The following is a 19077-nucleotide window of genomic DNA, read 5'->3' as shown; positions in this document are numbered from 1 at the left end:
TCAACCAGGGCAGTGTTCCTCACACATTCAAGTACCAGTGATCTGCATTTAACAAGCTCCCAGATGATGCTGATCCTGTTGGTTGGAGACCACACTTTTAGTACCATGGAACTAGGGCAATGACTTTTGAATGCTGAGTTGACTTGGAGAGGGGGCTAAGTTGCAAAAGAGAATTTTACTCTATTTGTTTTTGCTTGTTTAATGATAAAAATATTGGGTCATCTGAAGATGCTACAGAAAAAAAGTTGGAGTGAACACATTTAAAAATCTGGGAAGCTCAAATCCATTCTACACACTTTCATTTATTGTCTGGACAAATAAAGTACAAATAATTCAAACACAACAAGATTATGAAAAAAAAAAACATTTACAATACTTTCCCTCAGAAATCATCTAAACTAGCAAGATTAACATGAAGTCATTCATTATAACTAAAGTATACAACTGCCTGGTCCTAAGATTTTTTTTCCTTTTTTTTTTTCCCCCAAGAGTGAACACGTTATAGAGAGGAGATTTTTGACATGCCTTTCCCACTTAATGCTTAGCAAATGCATCAAAACTTTGCCAGCAAACTGCGTTCATTCATAGCAGGTGATTTAAAAAGGTTTCCCTGAATGTTGAACGAGTGTTCTCTGAACTGAAATCTGGTGTTTTTTTATTTTTATTTTTCAAAACCGAAAAGAGGAAAAAAAAAACAGAAAAAAAATTTGAAGGAGGAGTCTATGATGCAGCCTGTTTTTCGCTATCTGTCTACCACTACGACTACTACTACAGAGTTCGCCTCTTCAGTGTGAAAACAACAGTTCTGTCTACATGCACTTAGTGGGTTCAGCATGGGAAAAAACGCACAAAATAAGCACAAGTTATAAATAACCATAACGTTTTATTACCATTAAGACTAAACTTGTATTGAAAAGATTTTATATAACAAGACAAGAAAAGCAATAGCAAATTTAACTATCAACTAGATTATGCATAGCGAGTAACTGTTTCTATTACCCAGGGAAGAGCATGAACCCTTGTATTTTTTTGTTTTGTTTTTGTTTTAAATATATAACCGTACAAAGCACAAACGTACTAAAATGATCAGTGCACTGGACGTGGGAGAATGCTCCCTCAGTCATTTTGTTCCCTTAGCTCTGTTTTGTTTTCCCCAATCTGAATTACATTAAAATAATGACCCAGTGGTTTTTATTTTTCTACTGTGCAGTAAGAAAAAATATTCACAACAAACATGACAATATATCAAACAATAGTTCTACACAAGTTACCTTGATACCTCTTTAACTGTCACTTAAATATCATAAGAAAACATTTTAAGACGTGTACAAACAAAACTAGCCAAGTGTTACAACTTATAATAAATTAACCCAAAGGAAAAAATAACTTTATATATATATATTTATATTGTATATACACATACACACACAACATAATGACACAATAATATGCTTCTTCCCATAGTTTAAGTAAACAAATAAGTAGTCTAGCCAATCTAGCTATATTTGATCTCGGCCATAGGCATCATCACATCGGCGATTAAATAAATAAGTGTTTCAAGCAACATAAACAGTGTTTCAAATGTACCAACACAGCCCAATTCTATCAGCATGGGCTACAAAGTGAATTTGAAAATTCCTTAATGAATTTAAAGCAAATGTATCTTTTGTTTTCCTCTCCTAAACACATTACATTTAACTATGATACTAAGATATGTAAATAATTTCGTAGCACCTACTGCTCAAACTAATGAAGTTTTAGATCAAAAGGAAAAATTAATCTTCTTAATTTTTGTTCTGCTGACATCCCGTACTGATGACTTAAAGAAAAACTGTCTTTCAACTCATCTCCTTGCTTTTGGGTTTTGACTGTGGGGAACTGTGGTACCCTGGGTAGAACGAACACTCCTTTCCCCTAGTAATTAATAATTGTTTTTTATTATTACATGCTATGAAAAGATATGAAGATCATCTGTTTATAGCCCATCCTTCAAAAAACAGTCTACGAATCCAGTTTAAAACACACATCTTGATCTCTAAAAAGTTACCAGTGCAGTATGAACGCGACAAAGTTGTCAATTTCCCCTAAATTAGCCAGTCAAAATATTTTTTTCTCAAATCCAGATTCTCTTGTAAAAATTCTTTATATTTTATAAAAATAGATTTTTCTTGAAACCCATTTTCAGCAAAGAGACCACCTCTTTGGCAACAATGTTAATGTTATTAAATTGTTAATGTCATCAGGTAACCCCCTCGCCCCCATCCCCTAACAGAAGACTGTTTTAGTTCACATGATATAAAAGAAAAAAGGAAAAATAAAAAAATTTGCAAAAGTTTTTTTCATTTTTGCAATTTTTATTATTCCTCTTTAATTTGTGTGGGGTTTGTTTGTTTTTTTTTAAACCAATCTGATTGGATCAACATTTTGAGAAAAAAAGAAAAAAATCTTTTTTTTTTCTTTCTTTGAATCCCATTACTTTGTAAAAATTGTTTTATTTTTATTATTTTTTTTTGTTTTTTGTTTTTCTTCTTCAAATGAGCGAATGGTCATCTTAAAAAGACCCACCTTCAAGGAAGGTAGTAAAGTTAGCTGGCTGGGTAAAAATCCCTGCACATCGCTATCTATGTATATTATATTCAACAACGACAGCTATGAAAGAACATTCAATGCATCAAAGATATTTTTTTTTTGTTTTTTTTTCTTTTTTTCTAAGCATTATAAAATCCTTTCCTGGTACACCTCAGGATAATCCAATGTTTTAATACTTAGGCAACACTGGCTTATAAAGTCCATGGTTGAATATAAGCCTTGAAAAGTTTGTTTCTCTCTCTTGTGTGTGTGCGTGTGTATGTATGTATGTGTGTGTATGTGTCTGTGTGCGTGCGTTTTGTTCGTATATATTTATATATATATTTTAATAAGTAAAGATGGGAAATTCAGGACTTGTGGGCTTTGTTGGTTTTAAAAGAAACTTGTAACACTCGGTCTCCCAGGCGGTACCCGTTGAGACTGGCGATGGCCATAGCCGCCTCATCATAGTTGGTCATGGTCACAAAGCCGAATCCCTTGCACTTGTTGGTGTTGAAGTCTCGGATGACCTTGACATTGTTCACCGCGCCAAAGGGACCAAAGAGCTGCCAGAGGACACTCTCGTCAGAATCGGGGGACAGGTTGTAGACAAAGATGCACCAGCCTGTTCCTGTGTGACCAGGGATGTTCATTCCCACAAGGCTTGTCATGCCATCAATGGTGATTGGGGAGAACCTGGGGGGACAAGCAGAAGGGGGGACTGGTCCAGACATCAGTCTGACCACGGATAACACACAGATGCACAGACACAGACATGGGGCAGAGGGCTGAGTGAGTGTTTGCAGGAGAGTCTTCAGGGTTTAAAAACCAAAAAGCAAAACCTAACAACTGTGGCATTTCTTCTGATGGGAAAGACCGAAGTATCTAAGGCATGTCCATGCCAAGAGAAAGGCCTAGGTCAGTTCCTAGTTGCTCGAGAACAGCGTATGGTCAGAGTATCCCCTTCACCCTACCTCCCCACCCACAAGATAATAAGCTCTTTGGGGGAAGGATCTGTTTTATTTATTCTGTCATGCTATTTATTTAGTGGAACACATGTGGGAACCTCACAGAGTGACACATAGGAATCACTCAATAAATATTTATTGATTTAATAAGTGAAAAACATTGGTAGAAGTCAATGCTTGGAAAATTTTATTTTTTTAAGGAAGGTTAGGGGATGGCCTTATAAAAGTACTCAAGTCTACCATCTCTGTGGTCCCTCAATTAATGGTTGTCAAGCTCTCTTGGCATTATTGCAGACAGAGAAGCATGAGAATGATGAGGTATGTCTAGTTATCCATCAGGTGGGTGGCTCATATTTCATTTAGCATTTATTCAAAAGAGTTCCCAAAAGACCCAAGCAATAATAAAATCAATTCTTGGTGCTATGTTATCTAGAATTCATTCCTAAGTGTCACAGGAAGAAGATTTCAAGTGGTTTGTGCATTTATGTATCGTGAATCACCGCACATTAGGAAAGAGAAAACTGTTATTTGCCAGAATACAACTACTTTTGTATTAGATTTCAAAATCTCAGTTTTCTCGTAATCTTGAAAAGAGAAACAACTCTTTCAGATTCTATTTACTGTCTGATAAAATATATCCCTGTGGGATTCGTGATGGATGCATCAGAGGAAGCCACCGGGTTACCAGGGCCTGTAGCAGCATGGTATTTGTAAGATTTGTGCTTTATACTAAACTTATATAAGGATTTTTGATGCCCCCCCCAACTAGCTAGTGTCTTGCTCTTCATTTGGTTGTTTGCGTCCCACCCCTCCCTCCGCCCCCGAAGAGGGGGCTAGGAAGAGAGGAAGCAAAAACTGGGGAAGAGAATAAGTTAAAGTGTGATCCAGGGCTGTTTTTAAAATAAGTATACTTGGAGATTTGAAAGTCCTGTGAAAGAATCCTTCTGTATCTAACTAGAACTTAGATATTCAAATGGCCGCTAAAGAGATCTAAACATAAGTCAATACTTTATTTTTGGAACTGTTCTCTAAGTCAATCTGCCCTCTTGCTTATAAACAAAAACAAGAAGAAACCAAAAACACATCACGGCATGGATTCTGAGAAAGACAAGTTCATGTCTATTTACTATTTGCATTATTTCTGAGGACCATCTTCTCAACCGTCTCACCTCCGACTGCGTGAAAAGACCCCTTTCAGTTTACAGGTAGAGCCAAGGCCAGGGCTAGCAAAAAGGTGTCACCTCTACCTGGTGATGTCTACCAGGGGGCACTGTGGTAGGAAGGATTCTGGCTACAAATCTGGGTTTCATCGGAAAAGAGAATGCGCTTATCAACTAGTGATGTTTCCTGTGGGTGGGGGACTGGAGAAGGTGGCAGGGGCTGCGTCTTTCTGGCCTCATCCACATGTAAGCATTTCTCTCTTCCCAATACTGTGCTCCCTCACTAAAATTAGAGAGGAGCAAAGGTATGGGAGAGAGCTGCAAAAGATGTAAAATGCGTGGGGACAGGCAGTGTGTTAGACACGAGGAGATAATTCACGGTTATCCTCACTGGTGCCTGGACTGAGATTCAGGAGGCTGGTGCTCTGATAGTTTGCAGGGTTTGCAGAGCTGGGGTACTTACCATGCATGGCCAAGTGGTGAGAACTGCCTCGTACTGGGAGTAGGATGCGGACTATTAAAGACCACATCTCTTTCCCTTGACTGTAGGAAGGGGAATTAAAGTGTGCAGCTCTACTGAGCAGGATGATGAAGATGCTATGTCCCCAGCAGCTCAGTGGAGCTTATCAAAAGCACATATGGGAATCTCATGGACACAGTGACACCACGCACTTCACTTGCCGAGATTCAGTTTTCAGACTGAGTCTGGAACACCCTTGTGACTGCTTCAGAGAGCCCTGACAGCCTTCTCTATTTGAGCCCCTAACCCCACAAAAAGGCTTTAAATGAAAGAAACAGCAAGTTTAAAACATACATACACATACAACCAAGGGAGAATTTATAATAACTGTTAAAACCTGTAACAAAAGAAACCCCTGGTTGAGGTGCACACAGATACACTTCATTCTTAGGATGCACTCTGAAAGGCACATTTTGGTGGGCGTGGGAGTCAGAAGGTCATCCATGAATTTATTCATGCTTTGGCCAGGGCTGGTAGTCCAAAATCTAATTTTTCCACTGACCATCATAAGATTGTCAACCACGATTAGCAAAATGTTCTAATTTTGATTTGCTGGAATCTGCCCTCTTAACTGAATCTTGGCATTGCTAATGCAAAACAGTTGCTCTGCGAGTTTGCAAAATCAGCTGGCAAAGAGTAGAGCCTTCCCCCTTAGGGGAGCTGTTTAGAGGACCAGATTATCAAGGGCTTGGTAGCTGTGGCACCTGAACCATAGGAGAAGCCCACCTGCAAATAAAAGAAAAAGTGAAACACACAAACACACTTTGTGTGCCCTAAAAGAAACAAAACCAACTGAAGTCCGAAATTAAAATTAAGAATTTGACATGCTGGTGGAAGGAAAAGGAAGAATTAAAAAAAAAGTAAAGTTAGTGAATAAAATAAAAAATTCTAGCCCCAGTCTGTGCCAACACGGACATCTGGCAATCTGTGGAGTTTTAATTACCTCTTTACGCCATAGGCCATATTAAGCAAATTGTCCAGCCTGCAAAGAGAAGGAGGGTCTCTGGGTTAATGCCTCACAGATGGCAAGATCGCTCAATGGAACTATTAATAAGAATGCTCCATTTTCAAAGAAGAAAAACTCAACAACTTCCCCCAGTGCTTAGGAGTCTATCCACTGGTGGTTTTCCTCATTCCTGCTTCCAACTACTAGCATTGTTCAGGTCAATGCTAGATTTTAAAGCAAGTGTCTAATGAATCTCCTTTCTTTCAAGGTCTGAATTAATCTTACTCCTCCCCCACCCCCAGACCATTGGTGTGAAGTTTATTTTATATTGTGTGTGAAATTGTTAAAAAGGGGAGACTTCTTAAGTGGTTCACCTTTTATTATAATTAAACTTGTGAAAAAAGGTCTCTGTTCCAGATTAACAATACACACACATAGTATGCAGCAGAATGAATCTTTTAGCTTAGTTACATTAGCTACATCTTAAAACTTTTTTTTTGGGGGGGGTGAGGGGGAAGGGTTTGGGTTTTAAGATTTTTAAAAATTAGCTTACTATTTACAACCTGAACATACCTCCCAGCAAACCACTATTCTGTTATAATCTCCCTCACATTCAGTTCCTTTCTCGGGGACAGCCAGTCACACCATGGGGCAGTAGTAACCATAGTTTCCACCATTAAGAGCCTGCTGGAAAGGCTTTTTACATAAATACTGCATGTGCTCTCACACAAAATAAAAATTAGATGACTTGGACTCTTCATGCAATCATTAACCATTTGAAATTCACGGGGCACGGGAGGACACAAAGAGGCTGATTTTTCTCTTTACCGTGGCCAGATGGAAGGTCTTACTATTTCCCATGTGATGTTTGAAAAGGAGAAAAACCATTTCATGAAAGGGAAGTTGGGACATGGGCAGAATAAAATAATTATTTAGAATTATAGGTAGATCAAGAGTATTATATCTTGCACAATAGAGGCCAGTTAAGTTTGAACTGCCTTCATGGAAAAAAAACCTGCATATCTGAAATGCCCAGGAGAAGGGATGGCCTCTATAGGATGGCCTAGAGAACCAGGAGCCTTCTGGGGGCTGGTACCTGAATGGAACATAAATAAGGTTTGGACAGAATCTTCCTCCTTATTGCCCCTGAGTCCACTGACTTAACAAAGTTAACATAAAAGAGAGTAAATCCCACCACCTCCCCTCTCCCCAATGGAGTTACCTGAAGAAGAAAGAGGAGGACAGGCCAAACCACTCCCTTTGGCAATATTCTGTCTCGCCTCCTGGTCTAGTCTGTTGTTGGTTTTTTAAAATTTTATTGAAAATCACTGCTTTAGCCTTGGGTCTAAGCTGCTGAAGGTAGCCACTTATCTGGGACCAACTCTTGCTAAAACTAAACCTTCTTGCTAGGTTAGATGCAGAAATTTTGTTTAACGAAAGAATCTGAAGCTTAAGCACACAGTCACCATGGTTAGTTGAAAAGGGGCTTAGAAGAGCGTCGGTTCCAATCATCTCATTTATAGGAGTGGACCCTGAGGCTCGGGGGTGATTCCTGGCAGTGCAGGTCCTTACCCTCGGCCCATCCTCAGTGCATCTCCCTAGCCCTTGCCCAGCTCTGTACCCAGGGCTCCGTCCCTGTGGGCATGCCTACCTGAACCTCTGAGCCTGGTGGTGAAGAGGGCCGGGGTAGCGCCGGTTGGGAGACTGGTAGAGTTGTGAGAGCAGGGCCTGGCTGGACTTCTGGCTGGGGTTGTTGGCAAACTTCACAGTAATCGGTTCTGTAGCACCACTGGGCTTCTGGCCATTCAGCCCTTTGATGGCTTCTTCTGCCTCGATCCTCTTATCAAAGCGGATAAATCCTACCCCTCTGGATACTCCTGGAGAAAGAGAACAAGCCTTCATAAAGCATGAAGAAATCAAACTGGAAGAGATGGGCTGGGCTCTGAGAACATACTGTGGGGCTCAGCCCACCTCTGAGGTCAGGGCTGGGTCTGGCTCCCCAAACCTCTCACCCCTCAGAACACACCTGCCTGTATTTCTGCCAGCATGACTCTGGAGAGATGACTTCCACCCATGGTGCACAGGGATTGTGCACCTCTCTCCCTGCCAGCCCTCCATCTCCCTACTCAGTCTTATCACCCTTGAGTTGTTGTGACTGATCAACCATGTCCAGTTGCTAGTCCTTCCATAGATCCTCCATACCTAGCAACTAATAACCTACTTCAAAAGCAAACTGCGACACATCACACCCTTTAAAGACATCTTTTATACCTTTTATGTACCTTTTCAATTTTTTACCTTGGACTTGTTCCTCATTGCCCCACACCAAAGAATAACACAAAGCCCACAAGCCCTCCCATAGCACCATACTGCACACAGACCAATGCATACTTCCTCACGTAACATTTCATGCCCTAATGATCTGGCCCTGTTGAGCCTCATTCCAGTCATACTGAACTGCAAGATATTCCTTTAAATAAGCTGTGTTCTTCCTCAACTGTATGCTGTGGGATATGTCCTTTCTCCCTAGAGTGCTCTCTCTCTCTGACTTGCCAGATAACTGTGAGTCATCTTCCAAAACTCTATTCAAATATCGCCTCCTCGATGGAGCCTTCCCAACAATTCGCACCAGGCATGGCACGCCTTCTTTTGAGCTCTGAGTGCATCGGATAGCCCCGAGCAGCCCCTTGTAGCCCCAGGCAGCTACTCATGACACTGGAGTCCTGTAAGGATGGGGACTATGCCTCTTTCATCCCTGGTCCCCGGTGTCTCTCTGCACAGTGTTGGGGGCAGAGTGGCAGTGAGTGAGGATTTGTTGCATGAGTCAAATGATAAACTTAGGGGGAGTTTTATGTTGGGATCAAATTGGGAGTAGGTGAAAACACTTGTCATTAAAATATAACTGGAGATGCCTTACATTTCTTACTGAGAGGTCAGGGTTGCCTCTCTTTATCATGGATGACGTACTCCGGTCCCAGATCCTGGGTTCATACTGCTGCACTGCTACGAGCTCAGTGGATGGATGGCAGAGCCTCCACTTTGGGTCTCTGTTTCCTCATGTGCGAAATGTGGCAGTTTGAGGTTCCCTCTAACACTATAATCTATCACTGGAACTGGCGTTATGCACACAGGTTCTTTTCATAGACCAAAGAAATGCTATTTGGTTGAAGGTTGAAAGAGATTTTGAAGGTCATACAGTCCCACTCTCAACCTGATGCCTGAATCCTCTTTACAACCCTGCCAAGTAGTTTAGCTGTTGTTGGAATAGTTCCCATGAGGGAGACCTCCTGCCTCCCAAGATGGCCCATTTTAAATCCGGGCAGTTGATTGATAAGAAATCTTTCTTATAAGTCATAAATCTGTCTGCCCATGACCCACAACCTCTGCCTTAGGTAACCATTACCCCTCTGCTCCTAAGGGTCACAGGGCACCGAGACAAAGAAAGAAATGACAAAGAAACACTTAACCTGTGACTTGATCAACCAGGATTCTCGAGGTGATGATACGGCCATATTGTGAGAAAAGCTGCTCCAGTTCCTTCTGGGTCATGGTTTTGGGAAGGCCGCTAACGTACAGGTTAGCATCCCTGATTGAGGCAGAGCTTGGACGGGCATATGAGACCTAGGAAAAGGCAAGAGGAGCTAAATCCATTATAGGCAATCACCCTCTGAGTAGAGACTGAGTCAACAACCAAGATGACAGCATCACGTCTATCGTTCTAACTCATGGTGTCAGTGTAAATAACTCGGTCGTTCAACTTTTCAGCTACTCTTGTAATAGTAAGGAGAATCAGGAGAGCAGCAAGAGAGGAACAAAAGGAGAATTGACGAGAACTTAAAACAAATGCACAGATAAGGGTCTCTAAGTGCAGAACAAAATAGCTACTGTATGGCAGCTGTTAAATGCAGAACTACCCACGCATGGAGTTCTGAAGATTTACCTCCTGGATGTGGGTGTATAGATGATTTACTGTATCCAACACATAATAATCTTTGAATAAACCCAAGGGGGGAAAAAAAAAACAACCCCTGAAATTCTGCTCTGCACATTTCTCTCCTTGCCATCCGCCCCACCCCCATCCCTGTCTCCAACACATAAAAGCGATCAGGTTCTCTGCAAGATTTTTTATGTCCTATTCTTTGTGTTGTTCCAATCTGTTCCCACAAGGTCTGCTCTCGCTGAATGACAAAGTGCTCGTGAAATGGGGCTGAATCTGCTTGCGAAACTGGATATGTGACCTTGTCATAACATCTGCAAGAACCAGTTGCCTTCTAACTCTGAGGCGGAACAGATAAAACCACAATAAACAAAATGAGGGCACAGTGGAAAGAAGGGTGGGAGAGGGCAGTGGGGGAGAGAAGGGAGTCTCATCGATGGTTATAATAAGTTCGACTTTGTAAATTTGTCCTCCCAGATCTCTCAACTGTTTTTTTTTTTTCCCAAAAAGCTAACACAGAAGTGTAAACAGATCTGAAATTCCATCTGCAAGAAGCCAAATCTGTAGCAGTACACATAAGCAAAGCAAACCCCAGCAGTCATTAATTTTAGACTTTCATTTACTTATTTATTTTTTAAGAAAACAACATCAGACATTTGAAATATAATTTACAGCTAGTCTAACAAAAGCACTTTCCTGCTAAAGCTATTTCTGGGGCGGTTATGGCTCAGAATAGAGGATGAAAACAGTCATTTCAGAGCACATCTGACAATGTTGGACAGGAAGGGACCTATATGCCTTAGCATTTTTCAGTTGGGAGTTTTATTTAATTTATATAACTGATTCACAAAACCCGCTAAGACAATAGGGATGAGAAAGTGAGTGTGTGAAAACAAATCGTTCATGTTAAATCAAACCTTCAGCATGAAGAACTAAACCTCTAGCAGAGAAGTGGACTTTGGGCCAGAGAATAGCTCTGGCCATGGGTCTGGCCAAGAGACATAAAGGATCTGCTCAGATCCCCTCATCCATGGCTCTCACTTCCTTTCTGTGACAGAGATGCCAGGTCCCTTTATGGGTTCCACACCTAAAAATAGATGTTGACTCAACAGATAAAGTGAGGAGTGTCTAATCTGCCTTACTGGCCTCCCCCTGTCAGTGGAGCAAGGCAGCCCACCTGCAGTGTCTACATCTTCTAAAGACACAAGGGCAGCCTCTGGAAGGCCCTTCTATCACATGGCTGATGGGTAGAGGATTTTTTACATGGAGGGTCACTGTGTGTGCATTTGGGGCTGAAGGATCAAGAACTTCATGTGACTGCCGGGACAGGATGCTAAGCTATACAAGGCTCTCCTACCCTTGTCCTTTAAGGAAAGGAAAAAGTCTTTTAGGTTATGATCTAGCAGAACTATTTTTGGGGCATGAGGAGGGATGGACAGGGAGTGGGAAATACAAACAGTGATATGTCTGTGGTAATGAGGGTCACCCTGTCTCATCCCTGCCAATTACTAATTTTTTTAAGATTTATTTATTTATGGATACAAGAACTGAGGTACAGGCCAGATGTGAGGGAGGGTGAGAGGATTCACCAGAGACAGAATGGGGAGCAGAACAGTCAGACTGAAATACACTGCTGAGGGGAGCAGCAGGCGAGTCAGGAGAGGTCTGCTGCGCCATGTGGGGAGCTCCCTGGCTGGCCAGGGGATCAAACTCATGCTGCAGGAGCTGAGGACAGCTTCATAGGTTGTATCTTAACCTCTTGTGCCACCAGGGAGGCCCTACTGACTAATTACCTCTGTGTCTGTGCTTATTTGGAAATTTTCCCACATACTTCTCAGGTCCAAATCCTGCTCCTCTCCAAGAGTCAGCTCAAATGCCAGCTTCTCTAGACAGCTTTCCCGCATCTCACCTCCTCCTAAATACCCCCCTAGCAATGCTCTCCATAAACCATACCCATGATACTTAACTCATTCTGATTCACCATTTCTCCATCTAGTCTGCTGAGGTCATGGGTTTGTGTGTGGGTATTGTGTCTTACTCATCTCTGTGGCTCTAGCTCCCAGCACAGATCCTGGTAACTGCAAGGTACTCAACACCCACTGAAAGAATGGATACACACTCACAGATCCCAGTGAGTGATGCTGGCATTCATGTCTCTTTTGGAATGCTGCAGCCTGGATTCTTCCATTTAGGGGGACCACTGAGAGTTAAGCATCCAGAATCACAGTTATGTTTCCCCACTAAGCTAAGAACTAGGGACAAGTTTCCCATTCTTCAGTATCTGCAGTTGGAAGGATTAGATTAGATTGTTCTAGCATTAGCTATCACTTAGAGGTCATCTCTTAGCAAATATTTCCTGAGGACCTACTATGAGCCAAGCACAGTGCTAGAAGCTGGGGATATAAAACAAGCAAGAGACCAAGAACAATGCACAATTTCTTTCTGTAAAGCACTTCCACATTCAGTAGGGGAAATGACAACAGGAAGTACTCAAGAAATCAGTTAAATGGAAGAAAGGATGTGTACACATATCAACCAATTATCACAATGCCACAAGATGTATACTGGTTCAGGGCTGTGTATAGGTGTGACAGAACAGAGAAGGGAAAGACTAATCTGTGTAATTAAGGGATAGAAGGAGGCAGAACCAACATAAAACTAGGGGTGAGACAGTTTGTGACGGTGTGTGGAGGGGTCAGGGATGGTGCCTTGATGATGACCATCCTTTGTTGTGAGACAGATGAGATGGTAAAGGTCAAGGGCTAGGCACAGTGCCTATCTGGCCCCCATAAACACATAATGGATAGCGATTATCTTGATTCTCATATTAGTCCTGGACAGCCAGAGCTGGGGTGCAGACAGGGACAGGGTGGGTCAGACTTGCTAGGATAACGTAGCTGGATTGGAAAGTCAATGAAATGAAATGAAAGCATTTCCCCCAAAGATGACTTTGACAAGAGGCAGAATCACAGTCGGGGAGAATTACCATGACCATCCCCCAAGAGACAGACCCCAGCCACGGAGCAGCAGCAAACCCCAAAGGTGAACAGCACCAGGATCATTTTCCATCAAGCCTAATTCCTGCTTGAATTTAGAACCTGAAGTTTATTTGTTCTCTTACTCTCCTGTCCAGGAAACCTATAGAAGCAGGAGTTGGCAAAAATGACAGAAAAAGGATTTTCCCACATTCGATATCCAAATTCCCATCTCAGTATACAAACATTCCAAATTTCCTTACACATTTATTAAATCCTCACTGAGTGACTGACAATAGGTGTCTGGCCCTTTATTTGGCTGAAACTCTCCTAAAACATCACCAACTTTCAGAGAGTCAGGTAGTGCTGGCTTACTAGCCCCACTGAGCCAGTGGCCTAGAGCTGGGAGCTCCCAGTGCTGGAGGCAGCACCCTAGGGAACCCTGTGCCTCAGACTGGGTATGCGTCATTCATCCAGAATCTCTGAAGACAAGATTGGCATTTCTAGGCCAGCACTGATCCTACTCTGGAGCTCAGAGACAACGGGGGTGGGGGGACGTTGCGGGGTAAGGAGGCTACTCCTCTCTGGCTCAAGGTGGCCTGAACGGCTGCTTCACAGAAGCAGATCCAGAAGATCTGCAGGCCTGCTAGCCCCTCCTCCATCCCCACCCCTGCCAGCTCATCATAGCCCACTGCGAGGGGGATGGTATGACACTGAGCTGAGTTTATAATCCCTGCCTGTGGGCCAGTGCCAGTACTCACTAGCTGTGTGAACCTGAGCAAGTAACTGAAGTTGGTAAGTCTCAGTTTCTTTACTAGCAAAAAAGGGGGACAATTCCCCCTTGACAGGTCATTGTACAAATTGAGGTTAACAAATTTAATGTGTCTATTACATGCCTAGAATTTAGCAGGTACTTAGTAAATATTACTGATGAGTACTCAGACTTTTGTGGGTCAGCTTGGGAATCTAGAGCCCACTGGTACACATCTTCCAAAGTCACCAGACAAGCAGGCATTTGGAACTCTACCAGCGAGCGCTGCTGGAGGCACCGTCCTCCCTCGCCAGCCTGGTGGGGTCTGGACTACCTCTGGCCTCATCACTGCTGTGGATTTCCATTAGCATGTGCCTACAGATCCCACTGCCACACTCACAAAGTACTTTCCATTTTCCAAAGTGACTCCACAATGTTGCTCCCAGTGATTCTCCCCAGGGTGGTGAAGGAGGCACTGTCATGTCATAGGTGGAGCAGTAGCACCCGGGCTGGGGGCAGCCCCTCCCAGCACCCACAGGTTCCTTCACCTGTTCAGGGCTTGGCCTGGATGGGATGGGAGGGACAGCATGGCCTGGGTCATCTGACAACACCTCACTCCTTGTCTGATCGACCCTGGTATAAACAGGAGAGGTTTGGGCAACATGGTAAAGCACGATCTTGGGTGAGATGAGGAGGGTAACATGACAAGAAAAGGCTTCCCTCTTCTCCTTGGAAGGGGGCTCCTTTGGAAAACAGTGGCATCAGAAGATGAGACTGTAGTCATCACTTCCCTTCCTGGACACCTACCATGTGCCAGGCCCTGTGCTGGGTGCTGGGAGTGTTTCTGCTTCACAACCGATGGGTCTGAGAGGAGTAAGGCAACAAATAAGGAGTGTAAGGGGGAAGGCTGTTATTTTCCACTCCCGCAGTTTCCTTCCTCATGGAAGGAGACCTCTGGAATAACTGTTTGGGCCTTTCCCTGCTGCCCTCACCCACTTCTCTCTGGGCAGTATGGCGTGACCTTTCTGAACAGGCCTCTGAGAGGGGACGAGTGAGCCTCAGATGTGGCCGGCTTCCTCCCTGCTGGGGCCAGGCACCAGCTAGAAGTACTTTCTGTTCCAGGTTCTGCATTCTACAGGAGCAGGCTCTGCCCTCCTATGGGAAGGCCTGGAGTCTAGAACGTCCTTGAGAGGGAGTGTCAGTCTGTCAAATGGGGGGGTCACTCTGTCCATGGAATCCATTCAGGCCTTAGTCAGCAGTAAAAGTGACCTTGGAGTCCATAGGCTTTTCTCTTTTGTCTTATCTCTCAGTACGTTTAGATCTTGGATGTGGAAAATGGGCATCCTGTGTTGAGCCCCTTGGAATGACAGTAAGGCTCTCTATCGCTGATGGGATGTTTTCATGAGTTAGGTCTTTTGGTCACAAAACTGTGTCTCTGTGACCATAGTTCAGGGTAAGTGAAAAGAAAGGTGACAGGTGGCAACTGTGACCCAGCAGAAAGAGTATCCTTGAAACCTGCTTCCAAGACTCTTAATGCTGGAAGTGACCACAAAACTTCATGAGGGGATCTAAGACAGTGGCCACCCACCTCACACATTTCCAAGGACAAGAAGCTCGCTGCTCCCTGAGGCATCCTACCACGGCTGGCCACTAGTTACTGCTGGAGGGTCCTGCCTTCGATTGAGTTCAGACTTGCATCCCCCATCTTCTGTTTCTGTTCTAGCTCCACACTTCAGGAGCATCCTTATCACCCCTATCCTGTGGATCTCAATAGGTGCTAGTCAGAGCATCAGGCAGCCAGCTGGACTTTGAGAGAAAACACTACAAGTTCTTGGTTACCTTATTTTAACTGAAATTGAGCAGCTACCCTGGAATGGAAAGAAGGCAGAGGTTAAGAGCAGGGCTTCGGGTTGGAGAGATGAGGATTTAAAGGATGAGCCCTTACTAGCTGTGCATCCTTGGGATAAATCAGTTAATCTTTCTGAGCAGCATCACTGGGCCTCATGGAAGGAGACCTCTGGAGGCCCAATAACATAGAAGTTTTCTCACTGAGCTGTTCAAGGGTTAAACAAACTAGTGACTCCAAGGGACAATGCCTAGCGTATAGTAAAAACTCAATAAATAGCAGCTTTGACATGATCACTATGTCTTCAGGCCTTCTGCTAGACACGGGAGGTGCAGAGATGAACGCAACAGTCCCTGACATGTAGGACTGTCAGTCTAGCAGAGGAAACACACACAGAGACTGATCATTTCAGAAGATCGGCTGCAGATTTCCCCCAATCTGTTATAACACCCTCTTCTCTGAGTACAAACTCCCCAGAGCATACAGATCCCTGGGGGACATTCACTCCAAAGAGACCAGGAGAACAGCAGCAGGAAATAAGACATTGGTGCTACCAGGGCCTTCTAGGAGCAAACCCTCTTAGGGGCCTCCGATCCTCCTCTAGGAAGAGGAACAGGAGATGGAAGTCAGCTGATGCCTGCGATCAACAGCTTTGATTGTGAGACAGAGTTACTGCTCTGTCTGTGGCTACAGCCTTGCCCACCATAGGCAGAACATGTTTCTATGATGCAGCCCCACCCTTCACACTCTCCCCAGCACCACTTGATACATGATACTGTTTTATTAGGGGTAAAACCAGATGGTAACACCTAATGAGTGCTCCCCGTTTAAAACCCTCAACAGTATCCCAGCACCTTGTGATGCAAGTTCAAATCTCTTACCTGAGCATTCAGGACCCTCTGGACTCTGGCCCAGCCTCTCATCTCCTGCTAACCCCTCCATGCACCCTGTGCCTCAGTTCAAACAAAAAAGTCAGTTTTCTGAATATGCACTGAGGGTTTCTACTTCCATGTCTTTGTTTTTGCAATCTGTGTACCACCCCAGCAAAATGAAATTCTGCCCATCCTTCCAGCCCCTCCCTGAACATAGCCTCCTCCATGAGGCCCAAGCATAAGTCACTGCTCTCTCCTCCAGTTCTATAGATGGTACATATATCAGTGGCAGCAGCCACCACACCCTGCCACCCATCACAGCCATCTGTGCTAATTCCTTATCTGCCTGAGTAGTCTGAATATTCTGGTGGTCTCAGCAGACCCTCTGTGGCATCTAGTCTCAAAGCCTAGGGCAGGAGCTCCCTAAATGCTCTCTGAATTGAAACGAAAAGTTTAACATTGCATCACAGTATGCAATGGTTTTTAGCTCCAAGAGCTAACTCTGATGTGGAGAAGGAGCTAGAGGGAATCCTGAAGCGTGTCCAAGAATAAGATTATAGAGTATCTGGCACACAGTAGGTTGGACGAATATTTCTTTTGAAAAATGATGATAGATTTCATGTGCTTTACAGCTTCTTTCAAAAAGTCTATAAAATTGTGAAAGAGGCTTATGCTGGAGGAAAAACTCAACTAATGTCTAGAGGCTCCCAGAAGAGAGACATGCTAAAGGTTTCATGGCTTAGTAACTGAAAGAGCTGGCCCTAGACTTAGGGTTTCAGATCCCAGGTCTCCTCACAAATCTGCAGCTCCTGTCTCTTGCTTTATAAAAGACAGGTAAGACTTCTGAGGTCACTTGAAAGCTGCCCCTGACACAAAGCCTTTTATGGGTGTTGCCTGCAGCTTATGAAGATTCAGATTCACAATTGACGCTCTTATGCCTCTCAAAACATGTACATTGAAAGAAGTCTACCCCCTCTTCATATAATTTTCACCTTCTGGGTGACCCTGTTCATTGGCTTCTTCATTCTGGGGAGCAGGACTTAAATAACCCAGCTTACCACTGTAAGCTACCTGTGAGATACTATTCATTCCATTTTCCAATGACAAATTCTGACTCAGTGAGGTCAAGTACTAGTCCAAGGTGACATAGCTGAATTAAGAGACAAAACTGGATATGACTCCCAAGTTCTGGGATCTTTCCATTATGCCACACTAACCTGAGCAGTGATATAAAAGCCGTGTGCTTGGCACAAGCTGCTACTTCCCCTGGAAAGTTACCAGGCTGGAAAGATCACCCTATAATATTTTATAGTTAGATCAAGCTGGAAGGAACCATTCTGAAGATGAGAAAAAAGTCCAGAGAAGTAAAGTAAGTTGTCCAAGGTCATCCTACTAGTTTTTGATAGAGCTGGGGAGTTCTTTTGTGTGGACAAGGGGAAAGGAGAGGAATATGGCTCTATGACCTTTGATGGACCAGCTGATTTGCCTTGGAGTTGCATGACAACTGTGCAGAACTGATTTTTTTATTTCCCAGGGTCACTGAGGTATAGGCCAGCACTGTCCAATAGAACTTTTTGGGATCAGAAAATATTCAAATGTTCTAGATCTGTGCTTTCAACATGGCAGCCACTAGCTTGCAAGGGCCACTGAATACTTCAAATGTGCCTAGCATGACTGAGTGCCTGAATTCATTTTATTTAATGAATTTATTTTATTTAATTTTGATTTATTTAAATTCAAATGTAAATAGCCATAAGTGGCTAGTGGCTACCACACTGGACAGAACAGCATGAAGTCCGGAAACAACACAAAGTAGAGACTCTCAGCGCCAGAGGGTCCTTTTGGATCATTTAGTTACACTCCAGTCTAGTATAGGAATCCCTTCTACATCATCCCTCATGACTCCATTTAAATGACATTAAAAAAACAAGCAGGGATACACTACTGGCCACGGAAAATATTCTGCCCTGATAGCTGCTAGGTTCCCTTCCCAGGTTCCTGAAATATAGGATTGAAATACAGGACTGAGCTTCAGATTCACTGTAGAATATTCTTTACTAGAGAATGGGAAAGCAAAAATAAATGTGTTTGCAATGCCTTCTTTGTCATCTTATTCAACTGCCTCTGGACAACCCTTAGAGTGTCAGTTTTTTCCAGAAAATGGAACGGAGAGTAGAACATGACATCAGGAATGGGCTGAGCAGAGTGGACAAAAAGAGACCACCGTCCCCTGTGATTGGGTGGCCACAATTCTTCTAACAGCCACAATGTGCTGATTTTTTTTTTTTTAAAGTGAGCTCACATCACACCATAGGCTGCTTTTATACTTGTAGACAGATAAAGCCCCCAAACACCATTCCTCACATTTCTGGAAACCTAGGTGTGCTCCCAACCTGTACCTGTCCAATTTTCTTTTGTAATTCAGACACAGAACACTGCAGTGACCTTTAAGATACTGGGATCATATCAACCTCACTGGGCTGAGAAAGCAGGGGAACTGCATTTCCACCTCTCAAACTTCTATCCCTGTGGCT

At 43.4% G+C, this 19077-nt stretch overlaps 1 protein-coding gene across 5 annotated transcripts in view; it reads right to left on the bottom strand.

The window, feature by feature from the left end:
* Window positions 1-269: 269 nt before the first annotated feature.
* ELAVL4 (ELAV like RNA binding protein 4) overlaps window positions 270-19077 on the bottom strand; it is a 137302-nt gene continuing 118494 nt past the window's right edge. For 4 of the 5 annotated variants that reach the window (XM_037499561.2, XM_037499560.1, XM_054691086.1 and 1 more), the window contains exons 4-7: window positions 9630-9783; window positions 7814-8039; window positions 6160-6198; window positions 270-3264 (exon numbers count right to left, since the gene is read on the bottom strand). In XM_037499561.2, the coding sequence (XP_037355458.1) occupies window positions 2937-3264; window positions 6160-6198; window positions 7814-8039; window positions 9630-9783 (747 nt within the window). In that variant the 3' untranslated portion in view covers window positions 270-2936. The remainder of the gene's footprint in view (window positions 3265-6159; window positions 6199-7813; window positions 8040-9629; window positions 9784-19077) is intronic. The other variant, XM_037499562.2, reaches the window with a different exon arrangement.

This window comes from Talpa occidentalis, unplaced genomic scaffold (genome assembly GCF_014898055.3).
Source record: "Talpa occidentalis isolate TD23 unplaced genomic scaffold, MPIMG_talOcc4v2.1 talOcc4.9, whole genome shotgun sequence".
Classification (NCBI taxonomy): domain Eukaryota; kingdom Metazoa; phylum Chordata; class Mammalia; order Eulipotyphla; family Talpidae; genus Talpa; species Talpa occidentalis.
Note: the sequence above shows the minus strand (reverse complement) of the source record. Positions and strands in the feature narration are given on the sequence as shown.